A 20,113-nucleotide genomic window follows, 5' to 3' on the forward strand; every position below is an offset into this window, starting at 1 on the left:
CTCTGGGCCTCTTTCCTCTCCTCCAGACACAGGTTCGGGCTAGCAAGCTCTCTGGGCTAGGAAGCTTCAGGTTCTGGGCCTGGCTCTCTGTACCCTCTAGGCAACCAGGATTAGGGAGAGGGTTGGGGTCAGCCAAAAAGAGGGGCACTGAGCCTATGACCGCTGTAGCCACCTTCATAAGGGAAATCCGGTGTCCACAGTCCTTGGCTAGAGGGCTCTGATTCCGCCTAGGGTTGGACTCTGGCCTGGAGGTCTCAATGAACAGACCTGAAATGATGAGCTGGAGGCCCTGGGGCCTGGCAGGGGAGGAAATCAGAGGGAAGAGTGGCTGAGCCTCCTGTGCCCTGGGCAGACCATGCCCTGGTGCCTCTTCTCCCGGTACCTGGGGCACTGTCACCCCAACTGAAGGCTGCTCCCAAACAGGTCTCCTCACTCTACCTGAGCACCATGACAGACAACATGGCCTAGACTGCCACATCACCAGCACTCTGTCTGCTGGGATCCCAGGGGTCCAGATCCACCAACACCACTCTCCCTTGCCCCGTGTTTATCTTGCTCCCAAACTGGTAGTTCTTCTTCACAAGGCCACCAGTCATCCTACCTCATCCTACACTCATCTCCACCAGACTAGTTCATCGCTTAACCCGACTGCCACAGCCTCCAGCTTCCCGCTTCCCGTACATGACACCAAATTGGCGGAGAGGTAGCCTCCCAGACCAGCTCCTTCCTGTCATGTCACTTTTATAAGCTTTGAGTGGCTCACTGACATGATCAAATCTGGATGTCTAGATTCTTGAGGAACTTCTTGCTGTCTCACCTGACAAACTTCACTGCTTTTGAGCCTTTCTGCCTCCTTGGACCTTCCTCATTGTCATCCTGAGAAGCCAGGAGCCCCAACAGGCATCTGCATAGGCAGTGAGGAAATTGGGTACTGAGTGTGCAGGTGCACAGGCCCTGCTGAAATCCCTCCTGCACCTTCACTTCATTTTCTGTTATACCCCACATCCAACCCATCAGCAAATCCTATCATTCCTTCCTTCAAAATCTATCCAGAATCTGACTCTGCTTCCCTAACCAAGACTGGTTCAAACACCATCATCTCTCACACCTCTTCTTTCTGCTTCCTTCCACATCTTTTCTGCTTCAACTCTTGTCCACCTTCAGCCCATTCTCAACACAGAAGAGATCCTCTTAACACATAAATCTTATCATGTCATTCCTCTGCTTGAAATCCTCCATTGGCTTTCAATTCACTCAGGGTAAGAGCCCAAATCCTTACAATGGCCTTCAAGGTGATATGGCCCCATTCTCCTTTCTAACCGCACCCCTTGCTATTCTTCTCCTCAGTTACTTTGCTCCAGGTCCCCTGAACCCACCAGACATTTCTGCCTCAGGACCTTTGCACTTGCTGGTTCTTTTGTCTAAAACACTCTTCCTTCAGGTAAGCACATGACCTGCCCCCTCTCTTCAGAGAGGGCTTCCCTGAGCACCCAACCCGAATAGCAGCCCTCACTATTCTCTATTCTCTTATGCTGCCTCATTTTTCTTCATAGCACTGATTACCACTTCACACATTTCTATTTGTCTACTTGTTTATCGTCACTCCTTCCCTATTCCATGAGAACAGGGACTTGTTTTGTTCATTGCTATATCCCCAGTGTCTAGAGTAGTGCCTGGCACATGGTAGGCATGTAATAAATACTTGTTGAATGAATGGACAGATGAATGAGCAAATTACTGTGTCCTTTATCTCTTAAACTAGGTCCTAAGCACCTTAAGGGCAGGTGTCCCCACTTTATCATATTTGTGCCCCAGCGTGAACACTTGTGAACACTGACAATATATGTACAGTGATCGAAACAATTTGTAAGTATCATGTAGAAACCAATTTAGCCAAGCACCATGGAATAGGGATTGGGAACACTGGAATTCAAAAGAACAGAGTTCCCAACCAGGCTGCCACTAAGGAGCTGTGTGGTCTGGAACAAACAGTCCATATGGGCCTCTGTTTTCTCATCTGTAAAGGCAAGTCTTGGACTAGATTTTGAAATCCCGTTCAGCCTTGATATTCTGTGGTGGTAAATTTAGGGCAATTGCACATTCCTCTGACAAGCATTTGCTGAGCTAAGTTTCAGGCACTAATGGAAAAAACAAGAACCTCTCAAGAGTTCCCGGATTGAAGGAACAAAATAAAATAGGGTCAGCTTGGCTGCAATAAGAGCTGAGTCTTTTTTTTTTTTTTAATTAAACTATAGTTGACTTACAATATTGTGTTACTTTCAAATGTATAGCAAAGTGGTTCAGTTATGTATTTTTCCAGATTCTTTCCATCATAGGTTATTACAAGATATTGAATATAGCTCCTTGTGCTATACAGTATGTCCTTATTGGTTATTTTATATATAGTGGTGTGTATCTGTTAACCCCATATTCCTAATTTATCCCTCCCTCCCCTTTCCCCTTTGGTAACCGTGAGTTTTTTTCCTATGTTTGTGAGTCTGTTCCTGTTTTGTAAATAAGTTCATTTGTGTTCTTTTTTAGGTTCTACATATAAGTGATATCATATAATATTTGTCTTTCTCGGTCTGACTTCACTTAGTATGATAATCTCTAGGTCCATCCATGTTGCTGCAAAAGGATTATTTTGTTCTTTTTTATGGCTGAGTAGTATTGTATTGTATATATGTACCACATCTTTTTTATCCATTCATCTGTTGATGGACACTTGGGTTGCTTCCACATCTTGCCTGTTGCAAATAATGCTGCTATGAACATTGGGGTGCACATGTCTTTTCAAATTAGAGTTTTCGTCTTTTCCAGATATATGCCCAGGAGCAGGATTGCTGGATCATAGGTAGCTCTATTTTTAGTTAGTTTTTTTTTAAAATTTATTTATTTTTGGCTGCGTTGGGTCTTCCATGCTGCGCGCGGGCTTTCTCTAGTTGTGGTGAGTGGGGGCTACTCTTCGTTGTGGTGTGCGGGCTTCTCATTGAGGTGGCTTCTCTTGTTGCTGAGCACGGGCTCTAGGCGCACGGGCTTCAGTAGTTGTGGCACCCAGGCTCAGTAGTTGTGGCTCACGGGCTCTAGAGTGCAAGCTCAGTAGTTGTGGCGCACAACTTAGTTGTTCTGCGGCATGTGGCTTAGTTGTTCTGAGGCATGTGGGATCTTCCTGGACCAGGGATCAAACCTGTGTCCCCTGCATTGGCAGGCGGATTCTTAACCACTGAGCCAGCAGGGAAGTCCCTATTTTTAGTTTTTTAAGGAACCTCCATACTTTTTTCCATTATGGCTATGCCAATTTACATTCCCACCAACAGTGTAGGAGGGTTCCCTTTTCTCTACACCCTCTCCAGCATTTATTGTTTGTAGACTTTTTAATCATGGCCATTCTGATTGAAGTGAGGTGATACCTTATTGTATTAATAGTTTGGGGAGACTTCCCTGGTGATCAGTGGGTAGGACTCCATGCTCCCAATGCAGGGAGCCCGGGTTCGATCCCTGGTCAGGGAACTAGATCCCACATGCATGCCCCAACTAAGAGTCCGCATGCCACAACTAAGAAGTCTGCATGCCTCAACTAAGAAGTCTGCGTGCTGCAACTAAGAGATTCTGCATGCAGCCAAAGTAAATAAATATTTTTAAATAAAGTAAAATAAATAGTTTTGACTTGCATTTCTCTAATATTCAGCGATGTTGAGCATCTTTTCATGTGCCTGTGAGAGCCATCAGTATGTCTTCTGTGGAGAAACGACTATTTAGGTCTTCTGCCCATTTTTTGATTGGGTTTTTTGTTTTTTTTTGATATTGCGTTGTATGTGCCGTTTGTATATTTTGGAAATTAAGCCTGTGCCGGTCGCATCGTTTGCAAATATTTTCTCCCATTCGGTAGGTTTTTTCCTTTTGTTTATGGTTTCCTTTGCTGTGCAAAAGCTTCTAAGTTTGATTAGGTCCCATTTGTTAATTTTTGGCTTTATTTCTTTTGCCTTGGGAGACGGATCTAAGAAAATATCGCTGCAGTCTATGTCTGAGAATGTTTTGCCTAGTTCTCTTCCAGGAGTTTTATGGTGTCATGTCTTATTTAAGTCTTTAAGCCATTTTGAATTTATTTTTGTGTATGGTGTGAAGAGCTGAGTCTTAATAAAGAGGCAGAAGCATGCCCTGGAGTCAAGACTGGGAAGGATATTCTAGGCCAAAGAAATGGCTGTGCGAAGGCAGGAGCATGGGGAATGGGATATTTGTAACTACAACCATACAACTTATATTACACAAAGAATTTTTGAGACAAAACAGCTTTTGTACGCCGAGAAGTATGCCCTGCATCCAGCAAAACTGAAGTCTCAGCCAGGAAAACATTCACAACAGCCAGGTGAGGAATGCCACAACCTAAACTGTTCAGATTTAGGAAATGACCCGGCCCGTGCCCTCGCTGCTTCCTGTGAGGTCTTTCTTCCCCAACGACCTGGGGCGGCTCCAAGGCCACCTCATACCCGTTTCTACCTCCCTAGCTCACCATAGCCCCTAGGCTGGGAACAAAGGCGGACCAACCAATTGCTACTCGGTGGGATTTGGGGGAAAAGGCAAGGTCTAACCGCAGGTCAGGCGCCCCAAACAGAGCGTGGCGGTTGCCCTTGGCATGCTGCAACCTCCCCGGTAGCTGAAGCATCCTTGTTACCAGGCTCGCTGCAGGCGAGGCTGGGGTCTGCTCCCCGCTCATTGGTCCGCAGAGAAGCACCTCTGAGGAACCCCTGTTGCCCAGGCGAGGACGAGAGCCCATTGGTCGGGACACCTCACAATGCCCCCCCCCGCCCCCCACCCCCCACCCCCGCGCGTGCAGGGTTCTTCCCATTGGTTCGCTGCCTGCCTCGGGAGCCCCCTGTGGCCTCCAACCAGGCAGCCTACTTGGCGCCCTGCAGCCAGTGCCCCCAAGCTGACCCTGCTCCCCATTGGCTGCTTTGGGGGCCGCCGCCATCTAATGAGGAGGGAGGCGCAGAGTACCAGAGCACGCGCTCCCTGCGGCGGGATCTAGCCCTGCAGCCTCGGGACCGGGCAGGGGCCGAAGCTGTGCAAAGGCCGAGAGACCGGCTTCTCTACGGAGGACACCCGTTCTCCCTCCGGACCTGGTCTGGGTCGCAGCTCGGGCTTCCCGTCGCGGAGCTGTGCATCTCCAAGTCTGGAACCCAAGCCGCGAGGCTCCAGTAAGTACGAAGCACCCACGCAGCGTGCGCACCGGCTCAGGGCGCACGGAGAGAGTGTCCCTGCTCCTGTGTATGCAGTGTGCGTCTCCATTTACTTATCCCCTTAATCGTTTATCCACCCATCGTTTATCGGTTCGTTTATTTGGCATTCTGGGTGCACTTGCTGCGCCGCTTGTCCACATCCTTCTCTCCGACGGGTGTTGGGAAATCCTGTGCCCTGAAGAATTCGGACTGAGATCCGAACGGAAGAGTGGTGTAGACGAGGGTGCAACCCCGGAGCGACCATGTTCTACTATCCCAGCGTGCTTCAGCGCCACACCGGCTGCTTCGCCACCATCTGGTAAGGGAGGGCTGAGCCAGGGTGGGCGCACCGGGAGGGGCGCCCAGGGATCCCAGCCTGAGGGCTTCTCCTCCATCCTCACTCCTCGTCCTTCTTCCAGGCTGGCGGCAACGCGCGGCACCCGGTTGGTGAAGCGTGAATACCTGAAGGTGAACGTGGTGAAGACCTGGTAAGGCCCAGAAAAGGAAAGAGGGGCCTGGGGCCATTGTGGGTTAGGGGATGGATTACGCTGGGCTGTGGGGCTGGTCTTTGGCGCAGCGGTGATCAGGGTGCATCGTTCCCCCAGCGAGGAAATCCTCAATTACGTGCTGGTACGAGTCCAGCCCCCGCTGCCAGGCCTGCCGCGGCCCCGCTTCTCCCTTTATCTCTCAGCCCAGCTCCAGATCGGCGTCATTCGGGTCTACTCTCAACAATGCCAGTACCTTGTAGGTAAGGCTAGAAGGCTCTGAGGTGGGGCAGAGCTGAGCGGTCCTCCCATGGGCTGGCACCCTATCTTGTCCTCCCTGCCCTCAGAGGACATCCAGCACATCCTGGAGCGCCTGCACCGGGCCCAGCTGCGGATCCGCATTGATATGGTGGAGACTGAACTGTGAGTGTGTCCCTGGGACTGGGACCACCCAGTCTTTGGAAGGGAACCTCCCTGCTTGGCCTCAGTCCTTGACAGCCCCCATTCTCCCTCAGACCCAGCCTGCTGCTGCCTAATCACCTGGTCAGGATGGAGGCTCTGGAAGATGCTCCAGACCCCTTTTTTGGGATGATGTCTGTGGAGCCCATACTGCCCAGTCCCTTCAAAATCCCTCAGGTAGGTCTCATTCCCCCTGGACACCTCAGACTGATGAGTTGCCAGTCTGACACTTGGGTGGGGGTGGGATGGGAGCCTGCTCCAGCTCTGCCCCACAGAAGTCATTGCAGTGCAATTGCCATGGTGGACCCATCCAGACAAGTCTGCTGCACTTACCTATTCAGGACCAACCTAGAGGCAGCTCTCGTCTCCACACCATTCCAAGAGCCAAGCCCGCAATCCACGCCCTCAGTGTCCCTCGGCACTGGGTTTCCCATGTCCTTGTCCATCCATTCCTAACACCCCTACAGCTTAGACAGTGTTACTTCCTTCCTTCAAAGACATCTCTAGGTCTTCCCTGGTGGCGCAGTGGTTGAGAGTCCGCCTGCCGATGCAGGGGACACAGGTTTGTGCCCCGGTCCGGGAAGATCCCACATGCCGCAGAGCGGCTGGGCCCGTGAGCCATGGCCACTGAGCCTGCGCGTCCGGAGCCTGTGCTCCGCAGCGGGAGAGGCCACGGCAGTGAGAGGCCCGCGTACAGCAAAAAAAAAAAAAAAAAAAAAAAAAAAAAGACACCTCCAGTGGCTCCCCACTGCCAACAGAATACTAGCATTTAAGGTTCTCCATACCCTGGTCCAGAGGTAGCCATCCCTAGACATCTCTCAGCACATCTCCTGGGCATCTTTGGCTCCCAAACCCCAGCCTGGCCTCTATGCCCCAAAGATGCCACATTTACTTCTTTACTTTTGCTGTTTCCCTAGGCCATAATGGTCACCCCCCATTCTCTTACAGACATCGCTCAATTTCTACACTTTTCTATCAAGTCTTTATACGACTCCCGGCCAGAACCAAATGTTCTAGAACTCAGCACATCACTAGGGCCTTGTTTATCCTTTGTGTTGACTCTTTCTTTTTAATTTATTTTGTTTTTCAAAACAAACAGCTTTTATTGAAGTGTAGATGATTTACAGTGTTGTGCTAGTTTCAGGTGTACAGCATCCTTTGGCTGGCTCTTGCTGGGGTCGTATACAAACTCGTCTCCCCACTAGACCATATATAGTCCTTAAGATCGAGAATCTTTTCTGTTCCCACTGTCCCCAACACTTGACATAAGGCTGCAGTACTTCTTTCCCAGACAAATGAACACAGTCTAGATGATTGGGTGGGGGCGGGAATGGGAGGAAAGGAAACCGGATGGTGCGTGGGTTCACTGCATGCTGCTGTCAGTGCCACAGAATTAGGCATAAAGGGCTACCACTGTCCAGTCCATTGTCTGAATAAGGTTGTGAAAATGGGGAAGCAGGGCGCTGAAGCTGAACCCTATCTTTTGTCCCCAATCCCTCCCCAAAGATTCAACACCTCCTAGAGGCTGTGACCCCAGAGAGAGTTCTTGAAGAGATCCCTCCTGAAGTTCCTATAGAGCCAGGTGAGCAGAGAGAGCATTCTCTTTGGTGAGAGGTAGAGGAACGTCTAAGAGCTGAAGAAATCACTGTCTTTGAGCTTCTTTCAGGAGCGAGGCCCTGTGAGGGGCACTGTATGTGTATAATGTCGTTACTGCTCACAAGAGTCCTATGAGATCAGAATTATTATCCCCAGTTTACAGATGAGGAAAGTGAAGCCCATAGCGGTTAAGCGATGTGTCCTGGGTCAGCTTGCCAGTGACTGGCCGGGGCCTGACTAGAACCCAGGTGGACTTGACTCCAGAGTCCATGCTTTTGCCTTACCACATGGGTGGGGGGACTTGGAAAGGAACACCGGGCTGGTGTGACTTCCCTCCTCTCCAGAAAGGATTCTGGTCACTGCACCGTCCCCCGAGGCCATCACGCTCCTGGAGGTGGAGCCCATACGTATGCTAAAGATTGAGGTGAGCTGACCCCCTGCACACGCTGCTGGCCCAGCCCCCCTGCATCTGCTTCCTTCTGCCCCCAGAGTCCTGCCTTCTCCACCTCCGTTTCCCCACCACTGCCCCCAGCGCCGGAGCACCCACGGGTTTCCTCGGTCTGGCCCAGCCCTGTGGCATGTCTCTCAGACAGAAATGGAATTGAGTCCCCTCACCTTGGTTCTCCCTCTCCTGACAGGGTGAGCGGGACCTCCCAGAGATCAGCCGCCGAGACTTGGACCTGCTGATCGCAGAGGAGGAGGAAGCCATCTTGTTAGAGGAACGTCGGCTAGGCAGGTCCATGTGGCCGCGTAGGGCCCGCCCGGTGCTGGATGGTCAGGCCTCCGGCACGGGCAGTCTGGGCTGGGCAGTGTTCCCATCTCTTCTGTGTTCTGAGCCCTGATCTTCTCTTCACAGAGTACGAAGAGGAGCTCCGGGCCCCAGAGAGGGAGGTCACAATCCCCCCGCCCTCACCTCTAGCTCTTCCAGAGTAAGGGCAGGAACCCCTGGGCCAGGTAGGGGTCATTGCTGGGAGGGTATCTTCATTCTCTTGCCCATTTCCCCTCAGGGTGGAGGAGGCTGCAGAGCCACTTCTGCTGAAGCCACCAGCCTGGGAGCCTGAGGCCCTACTTCCTGGTGAGTACCTGCCATGCCAGGGTCCTTCCCGGGGGTCCCTGTACAGCTGCTGCAGACAGTGGCCCTGTATTCTAACTTGCTGAAGGGAGGACTCTAGCATCTCGCCTGGGTGGCTTTGAGGACAAAGGGTGTGGGGCAGAGGTGGGACCTCGAGTGTTTTTGCAGAGGTAACCCCCCCGCTGGAGCTGCGTCTGCCAGCCCCACCCAGCCCAGAGGTGAGTAATGCTCCTCCAAGCCGCCTCCTTTTCGCCCTCCTCTGCCAGAACTGCTCACCCACTTTCAGTTTCCCCAAGCCAAAGGCCACTGCTAGCTTCCACAGGCCTTTGAGCAAATTAGTAAAAGGTGCCCCGTCCACACCCCATTTTATCGGGATGGGCACCTCATACAGGGTGGGAGCTGCACCCTCTCCCAGGGCACCGCTAGGGATGGCAGGTTGGGGCATGTCTGCAGTCCACGAGGACCACAGGGAAAGGAGTAACGGGTAGCCTTGCTCCCACCTCCCCTCCCCGCTCAGCGGAGGAGGCCCCCAGTCTCCCCACCTCCCAGGGTCCCACCTGCCCGCCGCCGCCGCCGCTTATTATTCTGGGACCGGGAGACCCAGATACCCCGGAAGGAATTCCTGGAACAAATGCAAACCAGAGCCCACTGCCGGGAGTGTGTGAGTACAGCCCAGGCTCTGGAGGGATGGAGGGAAGCAGGTGCACATTGGGTCTCCTAAACTCCCGGGGTGGGGGGTGGGGGCATGAGAACAGTCCCCAAAGTGCACATGCTGGGTGTTTGCCCACATACCACTTCATTACCCCATCTAGCACATCCAAGGGCATCAGTTGAAAGTCCTTTTAGCAACGAGCAGAGAATAAGCCTGAAAGAGCTAGAAGGCCAGAGGCCCTGCAACAAGGCACTGCAGGTGGGTAAGGAGCAGTGGCTCCTTCCTAACCAGCCTTCTGGCCTTTCCTACCACACAGCCAATGGTGCAGCCTCCTGAGAGGATGATCACGAGCCCTGCAGAGCTGTTCCGAACCCCGACTCACTGTGAGGAATGGTGGGAGCTGGTGTGTGGGATCCTCTGAACCCCTGTCCCTCACTCCTGGTGTTCCTCACGCCTCAAACCCTCTCCCTGCTGCCCCGTCGTCAGCTGGCCGGCTACCCCAAGAACTGCTGGCTTTCTGGACCCACTGTGCCCAGCCACTCCCACTAGCACTCAGGAGAAGGCCGCCCCTGGCGCCTGAGGAAGAGGAAGCTGAGAGGGAGGCGGCAGCTGAGGAGGAAAGGAGAAAGGCTGAAACTCCAAGCGATATCGAGGTAATGGCACCCTCACTCCTTCCTGCTTTGCCTGAGCTCCAACAGCCTGCTTTTTTCTGCCCACGTGAGCCATGGGCACCAGGTCCCAGCCAGGCTGGTTCAGGGCTAGACCTGCTTCACCCCTGCCCCCGGTGCTTCTGTGATGGCTTGGGGTCTTAGTTCTCCTTCTCTCATCGCCAGGTCCTGAGGGAGGCCCTGGAGCCCAGTGTGCCCCTCATGCTGCCTTCAGGTAAGTATCTGGAAAAGGGACGGTGGAGACCACCACCCTGACCACTGTCCCAGGAAACTGGTGCTCCAACTGCTGACAGTTCTCGTCAGCGCACTTAACATAAGGAAGCACAGACTGAGTCTCTTCAGTCCCCTCCCCCCACCCCCGGGTACTTTTAACAAGTCACTGCCAGCTCTGGCACCCAGGTGGTCCCCAAATCCCAACTGCTCAGATGCAAACAGACCCACTCAGGACCTTCCCCTCCCCCTGACAGAGATCTCCCTAGAAGCGGCTGAGGAGGAGAAGACCCGCATCAGCCTCGTGCCCCCGGAAGAACGGTGGTAAGCGGCAGCCCCAGCTAGGATGGCTGTACCCCTCGTCACTGTCACCGCTGCCACCTTCCCTGCTCCACCCAACTCCCGTGTTCTCCTAGGGTCTGGGCTGAGGAGCCAGAAGCCCCTGCATTGCCCGTGGTGCCTGAGCTCCCTGAGGTGCCTGTGGAGATGCCTGTGGAGCTGCCCCCAGAGCCTGAGCCGCTCTCGCTGGAGGCTGTGCACAGGTACCAGGAAGGGCATGCCTCCGTGGGTGGCCTGGGCTGCAGCCTCAGCTCACAGTTCTTGACCCCCACAGGGCAGTGGCACGGGAGCTGCAGGCCAAGAGGGAGCCTGACTTCAGCAGCCTGGTGCCACCTCTCAGTCCCCGTAAGGTGGCCGCCCGGGTCTTCTACCTGCTCCTGGGTGAGCGAGGAATGTGTGTGCCTGTGTGGGGGGTGGGGAGTGGACACACAGGCCAGCGGCTGCTGTAGGGACCCTCTCCTCTGACCAGCCCTCTCCTCCCCTCTTGACCAGTGCTTGCTGCACAGCAGATCCTTTGTGTGAAACAAGAGGAGCCATATGGGCGCCTCCTGATCCAGCCAGGGCCCCGATTCCACTGCGGTTAGAGCCAATTTACAAAGCTGCCAGGGAACCAGCTATGGTAAACGGTGTCCTGCCTCACTTCTGAACACGGGTCTCTATCCTTCCTGCTCCCAGCGCTACTGTTCAAGAGGAAAATAAACTGCCTTTATTACAGGATGGTGTCATGACTCCGTTTGTATTGTCCCAGCACGACAGACCCAGCCCTAGCAGACACCCCGGTAAGACGGCAAGTAGGGCTGAGACTCCAAGTGGGTATGAGGCCCAGGCCCAGAATCTTTGGTAAGGCGTGAGCTGCAACTGGGCAGAGAGCTGGTCTCAGGTGTGGGCAGGCTCTGTTCTCTCTGGCCCAGCTGCAGCCCGCAGTCTAGGTGAGGCCCAGGATGGCCTGGAGCTCCTGGGCCTTGTTGCCAGGCAGGGAGCCCAGTGCTGAACGGAAGCTGTCAGCGTGCTGTTTGGCCAAGAACGTGAGCAGCAGCAGCAGCGACGCCTTGGTGTCTGGGTGGAGAGTGAAGAGGGAGGAGTCTGGGGAGGGCTGGCCCCCACCCCTAGCTGCCCCAGGCCCCCTGAGCCCTGCTGCTCCCCACCTCCCCCCAGCCCTGCCCACAACTGCCACCGTCACCTGGTGGGACCTTGTTCTCGGCCAGGATGAGGCTGCAAATGCGCAGGAGCTCTGGAGCCACATCTACAACCTGTGGGGAAAGAAGGGCTGACTTGGGCAGAAGCACCCCTGGGCCCCAGCACTGGGGTGGGTGGTAGGAGCCCCGAAGAGGCAGTCTCCCACCTGGGCTGTTAATCAGCATTGCTCAAACAACCGTGAACCATGAGAAGAACCCTGAAACAGGGTGGTAGCAATGTGTTCCGTTTGATTTTCGGAGAGCATGAGACTATGACCAAAGGTATTTGAAATCACGGCCTAAAGACCAAAAGAAGCCCAGACACTCAGGAGCTCCACCCACAGAGTAGTCTGCGAAGATGCAAAACAAAGGTGATGGACACAAGAGCACTGGGACAAGCGTTCCCAAAGCTAGCCACTTGCTGCAGACAAATCTCATTCAGAAAGCAGAGCTGCTCTGACTGGAAAGGATGGTGGGGTGGCCCAAAGGGCCCGGGCTCCATGGAGCACAGTCTCAAAGAGCCTGCTCTAGGAAATCAGCCTAGGAAAGCTGCGACTTCTGGCTCAGACCAGAGGGTGGAAATGAAACCTCCCTGAGGAAAAATGCTACGCGGTGAGAGGAAGCCCCTCCTCCCCCCTTAAAGGCCTTGGCTGCCAATCCTTGCACAGCAACAGGAAAGCCGAGAAGAGCAGCTTAAACTGATGCCAACCCTGCCTGTCAATGAGACTGGAGCATCAAGCCCCCTCTAAGGGCCCCAGCATCACGGTTACCTGGTCTGGGCTGCTCTGGTACAGGAAGCTGAAGAGGTGCCCTAAGGTGACCCACTCCTCCAAATCCTCCTTCAGTGGCAGGGCGTGCAGCAGGGCAGCCAGCACCTGGACACACAGAAGACTCTGGCCTCCTGCCCTGCACCCTCCTCAGCTCCCTGGCCCTGCCTGACGCCCCCACCCCTCACCTGGGGCTCTGGTTTCCTCGTGGGACTGGCCATCAGCAGGCGGGCGAGTGCCCCACAGATGTTGTCATGGACACGATCATGGCGCTCCCTCGCCAGGAGGGGCAGCAGGAGCCCCAGCAGCTTGGGGAAGTGTCTGGTCCACAGTCAAGGAACAGGCACACGGGGAGACTGCGCCCATCCTGAACCCCAGGGACACCCTCCCAACCCCATCTGGGCCCCCTCCTGCAAGCCGAGGATACTCCTGGGCAGGGCGACCCCCGTGCTCCGCCAGCACGCCCAGCCCAAAGACGGCATTGCTCCGCACCTCGGGGTCCGCCTCCCGGGCAGTGCTCAACAGCACGGGGAGCAGCCGGGACACAAACTGGGCCGAGGTGGCACCCAGGCCCTGAATGGACTCTGCCAGCGTCCCCACCGCAAAGGACTTCTCTGCCACTGTGCAGCCCTGTTTCTGGTGGGGTGAGGAGTGCGAGTCAGCCTGGGACTGGGACCAAGTGGGGAACTGAGCACAGGGGGCACAGGCGGAACGGGGCTCGAAGCCAGAGGACAGAGCACTCACCGTCTTGCACAGCAATAATGGCAGGAAGCCGGCAAAGAAGGGGGCAAAGGCATCTCCCCCGGCCGCAGCGGCCAGGGCGGGGATGGCCTCGCCAGCATGCTCCAGCAACATGGCGTCGTATTCAGCCTGCAGGGCCAGGTCAGAGACTGGGGGCGCCTCCCACCGCACTCCTCCACGGCTGCAGGTGGTCTCCCTGAGGGCTGCCCTTGGTTGACGGGACTGGCCCCTTCCAGGCTGGGTTTGTTTGCAGCCCAGCTTTCCCTCCTGGTCCTCCTACTCCCACTATCAATCCAAGCCTGCCCCGAATCCCCACCCCCAGGAAGCCTTCCTTGAACACCCACTGCCTTAGCGGGAGTTGGGTTGGTTGTTCCGAGCCACTAGCAATCTTTTAGCAAGCCCCGTACCCCCAGGCCAAGCCAAGCACACTGTCCACCCCGCCCCGTGGAGACCAACTAGGCTGCCTGGTCCCAGTTTGCACCCCCGTAGCTCTTACCTGGTCCTCATCCTCCTCCTGGTCGGCATCCTGACAAGCTGTCTGCAGGAAGAGGGCGCTCAGCTCAGTCTGGGCTCTCCTGCCCCTTCTCCCTTCCGTGGGTGGAAGGAGGGGGAAGCTGGACTGGTAGCCTCCGGCTAGCCCCACCCAAGGCTGGGCCACCTCCTCACCCTGCAGCCCGCCGGCCCCTCACCTTCCTCTGCAGCACACCCTTGAGCGCGTGGCAGATCTCAGCAAGCCGCCCAGGGGGCTGCAACGCCAAGCTCCCAGAGCCACGCAACACCGCCGTCAGGGCCGCCAGCACGGCCATCACCACCTGGCGCTCCCGCTCCCCGTTTACTGCCCGCACGTAGGATGGCACCACCCGGGCCAGGGCGGCCTGCAGAGCTGGGGACACGATTGGCTGCAGCCTTGGTCAGCCCCTGCGCCCTCCCCACCCACCCCCTGCTTCCAGAGGCCCCAGCCGGGCGCCGGCCTTGCCTTCTCACCAGCAGTGTTGGGTTCCGAGGGGCAGCTCTGACAGGCTTTGTGCAGCGCACAGCAAAACTGACCCAGGGCCTCATGGGCTGCCTTCCGCACGCTCAGGTGAGGGCACTGCGGCACGAGGAGGGGCAGGACGTGTGTGCTGCATGCAGGGCCGTCACAGCTCCTAGCCCCCAGACCCCACCCGCCCCACTCACCTCCAGCAGTGTGAACACTTCTTCAAAGACAGTCTCCATGTAGGGAAGGAAGGCCACACTGTGGACAGACACACCGCCATGGGGAAGGGGCTCCCAGGAGAGGTTCCCTGTGCCGAGGAGAGGCCGATGCTCACCTGGCATTCACAGAGATCTCCCCCAGTGCAGCACAGGCGTCTTCCTTCTCATCGAAAAAGGCGTTTTCCACGCTGTACCTAGAGTAAGATGGGGAGGCAGCAGCAATCAGGCGCCAGTAGAAGCAGAGCTGGCCCTGGGCCCTTGTCCAAGCCAGGATCCCCCAGACCAGAACGGCAGCCTCCGCACCCTGAGACCTCTGAGTCCTCCTCCTCTTCTGAGTCCTCCTCCACAAACTCCTCCTCTTCCTCCCCGCCGTGCTCGTCGTCAAACAGAAGGAAGGTGCTGCTTCCAGTGCACTGAGGCTGGAATGGGGAGGCACAGCAGGGACTTTGGCTCAGCTGGGCCCAGGAGAGATCCCATCCCAGGCCTGGCTGTCCCCACCTGGCCCAGCCCACCCTGTCTGCTCACCACAATGCCCTGGGTGGAACGCAGTGACAACAGCATGAGTGTGGTGATTCGTGGCAGGTGGGGAGCGAGGCTCTCACCCATCAGCCCCGATAAGGCTGCAAACAGGCTGTACCTGGCGGAGACAGACAGAAGCTGTATAGTCCTACCTGCTGTAGCCAGACAGGATGGGGGAGCCCGGGGAACCCAGGGTCCAGAACAAGAGGACTGGGGTCTGGGTGGGGTCGGGGTGAGGGCTCACTCACGTGCAGCGCCGCAAGTCAGGGTCGTCTACCTGGTCACACAAGCCCAGCCCCAGCTGGCAGCATTCCTCAGCCAGGGGCCTCATGGGCTCCCCTACTGCTCGCACCAGTACCCCAAGTGTCTCTGCAGAGGCAAGGGCTCGGTTAGCACCAGGATGAGGCACTAGGCCAGAGGTGTGCAGGGCCAAGGCCTGAGGGACCAGAGATAGCTGGGCGGGGGGGTGGGGGGGGATCCAGAAATCCCTTCTACTCCTGGGTAAGGTGCGAGCGCAGCTGCCCCGGGGCGATCTCGTGAACGACAGGTGAGCATCTGCCCTTCCCCAGCACTGGGAAGCTGGCCTAGGAGTGCCTCGCTCACCCAGGCTCTGGATCCGCACAGGCTGAAGGTCCTCATAGCCTGTCAACAGGAATTCCCGCAGGTGCTCCATGATGGTGGGGAAGTAGGGCAGTATGGAGGCCTGGGCAGCCGTGGCTACGGCACGGAAGGGCAGAATCAGAGCTGGAGAGTGAGCAGGGACCACCTGCCGCAGGCACCCGGAGTGAACCCATGCTCCCACCTCCTGCCTCCGACTCACCAATGGCTCCCAGGGCGCTCACAGCCAGCTCCTTGGCCCGGGAGCTGCTGGGGTTTCTCAGAGGCTGCAACATATACTCCATGAGCTCCGTAAGGTAGTGCTGCACTTCAGGCCCTGTGGGAAAGGGCACCCCTCTACCAACCAACCCAGGTCTCCTACCTGCCTCCAGGCCGACCCTCCCTGTGGCCCTGCCACATCCCTCTCCCCACCACGGGCAGTGGTTCGGGGAGCTGCACCTCCTGCCCCCTTCAGCCAAAGCGACAGCCCCATCCCCTCCCTCACGCCCGCAAAGGGCATCGCCACCTAGGTTCTCCACGAAGTTCTCCAGGGCATAGCAGGCCTTGGCTAGGTGACGTGTGCACCCAGGAGGCACGGACTTCAGGTAGGCGAGGAGCAGTGGCATCACCTCCCCGGAATAGCTGCGAATGTGGGGCTGGGGGAAGGAGAAAGACGGCCTGAGTCAGCTCAACTGCAAGGCACGCACCTAAGTACTGATGGCAGCAGGGATGCCTGAGGGATGGGGCTGAGGGGAAGCTGGTCTCTGGGACAGGTGGGGACTCTGAAACAGTGGCTGCCCACATCGGCCTTGCTGACCTGTAGGTTCTCTGAGAACTGGCCCAGGGCAAAGAGCGCAGCATTGCGCACAACCTGTGACGGATCCTCCAGGCTCCTGCACACAATCTGTAGCAGTGGGGACAGCAGTCTGGATGGGGCGGGACAAGAGGGTGGAGTCTGAGGGGCAGGACCTGAGATCCCTGGGCTGAGCCATTCTGCTGTTTCCCCTGGGAAAACCAAGGCTTTTTGTCACCAGATGGTGAGCACCACCCGCTGACCCTGACAGCTGGGGTATCTTCCAAACCAGAACACTTGAATGTGGGAGCAGACACTATTGATGACTAGGCTCAAAGGACAAGCGGAGACCACGACTGCCGTGGGCAGTGTGGTCCTCCTCCCCATGGCCCACCCTAACTCCGAGACAGGGGAACAAATACCTCTGCCTGATGTGGTCCCCGGCTCCATCAGAGAGCACTGCCAGCACGAGGAGCCCAGCCTTGCGCTGGTATGGGCTCTGGCTCCGCAAAGCCTCTTCCAGCATGGGCATCTAGGGGAGCAGATGGCACTCTCCTGAAACCCCAGCACGAGCCTGCCTGTTCCTGTGGCAATAGGCCTTCCACACCTACCAGGGCCCAAACATCCTCAAGCTCGGGAGACTAGGCAAACCCAGGGGTAGGAGCACTGCAAGGACAAAGCCACACTTACCAGCAGGGGACAGAGCTTCTCAGGGGGCAAATAGAGTGCCAGCATGTCCACGACCTGGAAAAGGACAGGTAGACTTTGCTGGACTCCATCTCTGCCCCCCAACCTCCCCCAACGACCTAACACCCCTGCCCCCGGCCCCTGTCCCACATCCCACCTGAATGGCAAAGTGCTTGGGCGTCTCCCCCACCAGTCCAACATCCAGCTCTTCCTCCTCTGAATCCTGATCCTCAGGATCCAGCTGACCCAGGGTGGGCTCGGCAGCCATGATGGGGAAAAGGGTGTGCAGCAAGGGTGGTAGGAGGCGATTCTTCAGTAACGCCTTAAAAGGGAGAATGGAACGGTGTCCCTGAGAATCTGTTCCCAAGACGGACTCACATTAGAAATTCCAGCCTTCCAGGCCACAGGGGGTCCAGGAGGAGATTCCCAATCTCCCAGCCAAGAGCTGGGCTGAGTCCAGACCCAGCCTGGAACATCTTAGCTATGGTACTTTACATAACCCCAGATAGACAGAAAGCTCCAAGAGTGAAATGAAGAAGAAGATAGAGATGGGGTGATGTGTGTCAGAAGGCACTCACCTTGCTCTTGACTTTGACCAAGAAAGTGAGACAGCAGAGAATACGCACACGTATTGCATCACCTAGGGCCACGTTTCTAGCCACCTGCCCAGAGACCAATTCGAATCAGAAACGGGCAAGGAAACTCCCAGCAGAACAAGCAGCAGGGACAGTGCCGACCCCAGGCTCACCTCCAGGCAGAATGTGAGGACCTCTGAGAGGTGGGAGGTGATGATGGGCAACTCTGACTCCAGCAATTCATCCAGGGCCTCCAAGGCCTCACAGGCCTTTGCCTGCCAGACAGAGAAGTCTCGGGGTTACTATGCTCTTCTTCAGTGGACCAGGCTGAATGCTCCTGCACCCTCCTTCCAACCGAGCCCCTACCCGAATGTCCTCACCTCGTCTACAGGGATCAGAGTCTGCACAGCCACGATGAGCTTGGGCACCAACATTCGCACGAGAGGCTGGAGGACACAAGATGAGCTAAATCACAGAAAGCACGATGTAGCCTTATCTCCAGCCCCAGAAGCTAGCAGCTTCCTCGAAGCCCGCACATAGGAGGAGCCTAGGCACAGCCACCCACAGGATCCCCTCTCAACTGTTAGGCAGGACAAAAAGCAGAGAAAGAATCTTAAGTAGCTCTGCATCCCGCAAGAGTGAGGAAACGAAAGCCCGAGGGTAGGGGGCCAGGGAAGGTGAAGGCCCACATCTCACCACATCATCAGTGCCAAGGTAAGGGGCCATGGTGGTCAGAGTGCGCAGGGAATAGAAGAGGAGCCCAGGAGAGCCCACATCACCAAGGGTCTCATTCAGAAGCCGAAGAAGCTCCCGGTGGTGGGGTCGGAAGGCCTCAGGCCGGGAGGTCACCACCACACTTAGCAGCAAAAGCCCCATCTGCCCAGGAAGAGGGGTTGAGAGGGAAAAGCTTACATGGTCTATCCAGCCTCTGGGTCCTTTCCTCCCACCAACCATGTGATAGTACCTCTCTCTCGGGGACGTGGAGGCTGCGGATACTGTGCTGAAGAAGCTGCATGAGCTGAGGCCAGGCCTCCAGACCTTCTTTTCGAAAAACAGTAGCTGAGAGCTGGGCCAGGCTAAGACTCACAGAATGCCTGCAAACAGGAGAGATTCCCCACCCCCAATCACCCTCCAGTACCCTTCCCTGTACGCGATGGCCCTGCCTCCACGGAGTGGCCAGGAGAGAAACCTCCAGGTGTGCGCACAGGGCCTCTGCCAAGTTGGGACACAGAAAACGTCTCAGAGGGACACTAGCAGCACAGTAGGCGTGCTGTCTGGTGAGGGTGACCTCACTCATGCTGAATTTCAGTTCTGTTCTTCCGACTCGGCTTTGGCAGACCATCACAGCCCGCGCTCAAGAACTTTCGTCTTTAATACAGCTTGAGAGTCGTTCCTCCACCCCTGGTCTAAAACCTAAGTCCCTGCCCCCCAAAAGCCAGCCTGGAGCTGAAAAAGAAGGCAGAAACCCTGAGAAGCTCTCAGCCTAGAATCAGTTAGGGCCCTGAGAGGAGGCAGATAGGTACTTACTCTGTCTCTCTCTGAAGGACCGTCAGGATCAGAGACTTGATGCTAGAACACAGGTGGCAAGTATTTGGCACCCAAGAACCGCCTCAGCCCGGCCCGCCCCACCCCTGGCCCAACCCACCTCTCCCGTTGCTCGGCCGCCAGCCGTCGCCAGCCGGTGCTCAGTCGTCTGCGGGTCAGTACGGCCGCGAACTGGCGGATCTGGGACGAGGAAGCAGGCACGTGAGGGCCCGGGCAGGAAGGTGCTGACCGGGTCGCCGAGGGCAGGAGCTGGGGCTTGACATGTGGCGTACTATAGGAAACTCCGCAGGAAGCGGCAGGAACCTTACCTGAGGGTCGCCCGCTGAGGCCAGCAGTTCGCAGAGCGCGGGCAGGGAGGCGGGGTCCCTAAGAGCGGTCTGGAGTTGCTCGGTGGCCTGGGGAGAGCCTGGGGTCAGAGTTGGGCCGTTCCCGCAACGCCTCCGCTGGCCCTGGCCCGGTCCCACCGGCCCCATACCCGGCGGATGCGCTCGGTGTCCGGCAGCAGCAGCTCCCGGAGGATCTGTTCCAGGCCGACGGGCTCCATGGCAGCAGGGGAGCCGCCGCTGCTGGGCCGGAGGTGGGGGAGAGGCAGCACGTGGAGGCCCCGAAACCCGCTTCCGGCGGAAAGGGCGTTGCTCCGCGCCCCTCCCGTCACCAGGGTGATTCAACTCGCTTCGCGCAGAGCTCGGGCTCCGCCACTTCCGTTGGGCGGAGCGCCAGCTGAGCCGCGGAAACAGGGCCCTGGTAATGAAGGTTCCGCTAGCCGACAGTTCCTCAGCTCCGTGAAGAATTCGAGTTCCGAGTTCCGTGCATTTCGCGGCCG

The 20,113-nt window shown here is 56.7% G+C and overlaps 2 protein-coding genes across 8 annotated transcripts; one reads left to right on the top strand and one right to left on the bottom strand.

The window, feature by feature from the left end:
- Window positions 1-48: 48 nt before the first annotated feature.
- On the top strand, window positions 49-11,411 carry REC8 (REC8 meiotic recombination protein). 3 transcript variants are annotated; one of them, XM_033411670.2, is made up of 19 exons: window positions 49-5,535; window positions 5,636-5,704; window positions 5,822-5,964; window positions 6,049-6,124; window positions 6,217-6,337; window positions 7,667-7,742; window positions 8,101-8,180; window positions 8,395-8,530; window positions 8,613-8,685; window positions 8,764-8,831; window positions 8,997-9,046; window positions 9,346-9,489; window positions 9,797-9,863; window positions 9,967-10,133; window positions 10,314-10,362; window positions 10,616-10,682; window positions 10,775-10,900; window positions 10,972-11,078; window positions 11,190-11,411. In XM_033411670.2, the coding sequence occupies exons 1-19, from the start codon at window positions 5,480-5,482 to the stop codon at window positions 11,279-11,281; spliced, it is 1,767 nt and encodes a 588-aa protein (XP_033267561.1). In that variant the 5' UTR covers window positions 49-5,479; the 3' UTR covers window positions 11,282-11,411. The 3 variants fall into 3 exon arrangements, with proteins under 3 accessions (XP_033267561.1, XP_012393386.1, XP_049562082.1); XM_012537932.3 differs by having other exon boundaries at window positions 8,395-8,488; XM_049706125.1 differs by having other exon boundaries at window positions 8,395-8,488; window positions 10,775-11,078.
- IPO4 (importin 4) lies at window positions 11,381-20,049 on the bottom strand. 5 transcript variants are annotated; one of them, XM_004283136.4, is made up of 30 exons: window positions 19,766-20,049; window positions 19,599-19,685; window positions 19,391-19,470; window positions 19,273-19,314; window positions 18,710-18,839; window positions 18,442-18,621; window positions 18,126-18,191; window positions 17,919-18,020; window positions 17,749-17,832; window positions 17,328-17,492; window positions 17,174-17,227; window positions 16,906-17,015; window positions 16,508-16,616; window positions 16,217-16,346; window positions 15,914-16,027; window positions 15,697-15,810; window positions 15,342-15,462; window positions 15,100-15,211; window positions 14,878-14,993; window positions 14,691-14,768; window positions 14,557-14,614; window positions 14,365-14,470; window positions 14,070-14,263; window positions 13,877-13,918; window positions 13,384-13,509; window positions 13,067-13,275; window positions 12,828-12,960; window positions 12,643-12,747; window positions 11,878-11,947; window positions 11,381-11,753 (listed from the first exon to the last, which is right to left on the bottom strand). In XM_004283136.4, exons 1-30 carry the CDS (start codon window positions 19,832-19,834, stop codon window positions 11,623-11,625), a joined length of 3,237 nt encoding a protein of 1,078 aa, XP_004283184.1. In that variant the 5' UTR covers window positions 19,835-20,049; the 3' UTR covers window positions 11,381-11,622. The 5 variants fall into 5 exon arrangements, 4 of the variants coding, with proteins under 4 accessions (XP_004283184.1, XP_033267552.1, XP_033267553.1 ...); XM_033411661.2 differs by lacking the exon at window positions 19,273-19,314; XM_033411662.2 differs by lacking the exon at window positions 18,442-18,621.
- Window positions 20,050-20,113: the final 64 nt, after the last annotated feature.

The sequence above is a fragment of the Orcinus orca genome, chromosome 2, assembly GCF_937001465.1.
Source record: "Orcinus orca chromosome 2, mOrcOrc1.1, whole genome shotgun sequence".
NCBI classification, from domain to species: domain Eukaryota; kingdom Metazoa; phylum Chordata; class Mammalia; order Artiodactyla; family Delphinidae; genus Orcinus; species Orcinus orca.

Coding starts and splice junctions, on each gene's coding strand:
- IPO4 (XM_004283136.4), bottom strand. CDS start 19,834: ATGGAGCCCGTCGGCCTGGAACAGATCCTCCGGGAGCTGCTGCTGCCG. Junction 17,493..17,748: donor TGGTCAAAGTCAAGAGCAAG/GTGAGTGCCTTC, acceptor CTCCCTTTTAAG/GCGTTACTGAAGAATCGCCT. Junction 17,016..17,173: donor AGAAGCTCTGTCCCCTGCTG/GTAAGTGTGGCT, acceptor CTGCTCCCCTAG/ATGCCCATGCTGGAAGAGGC.
- REC8 (XM_033411670.2), top strand. CDS start 5,480: ATGTTCTACTATCCCAGCGTGCTTCAGCGCCACACCGGCTGCTTCGCC. Junction 8,686..8,763: donor TCACCTCTAGCTCTTCCAGA/GTAAGGGCAGGA, acceptor ATTTCCCCTCAG/GGTGGAGGAGGCTGCAGAGC. Junction 9,490..9,796: donor GAGCCCACTGCCGGGAGTGT/GTGAGTACAGCC, acceptor CCTACCACACAG/CCAATGGTGCAGCCTCCTGA.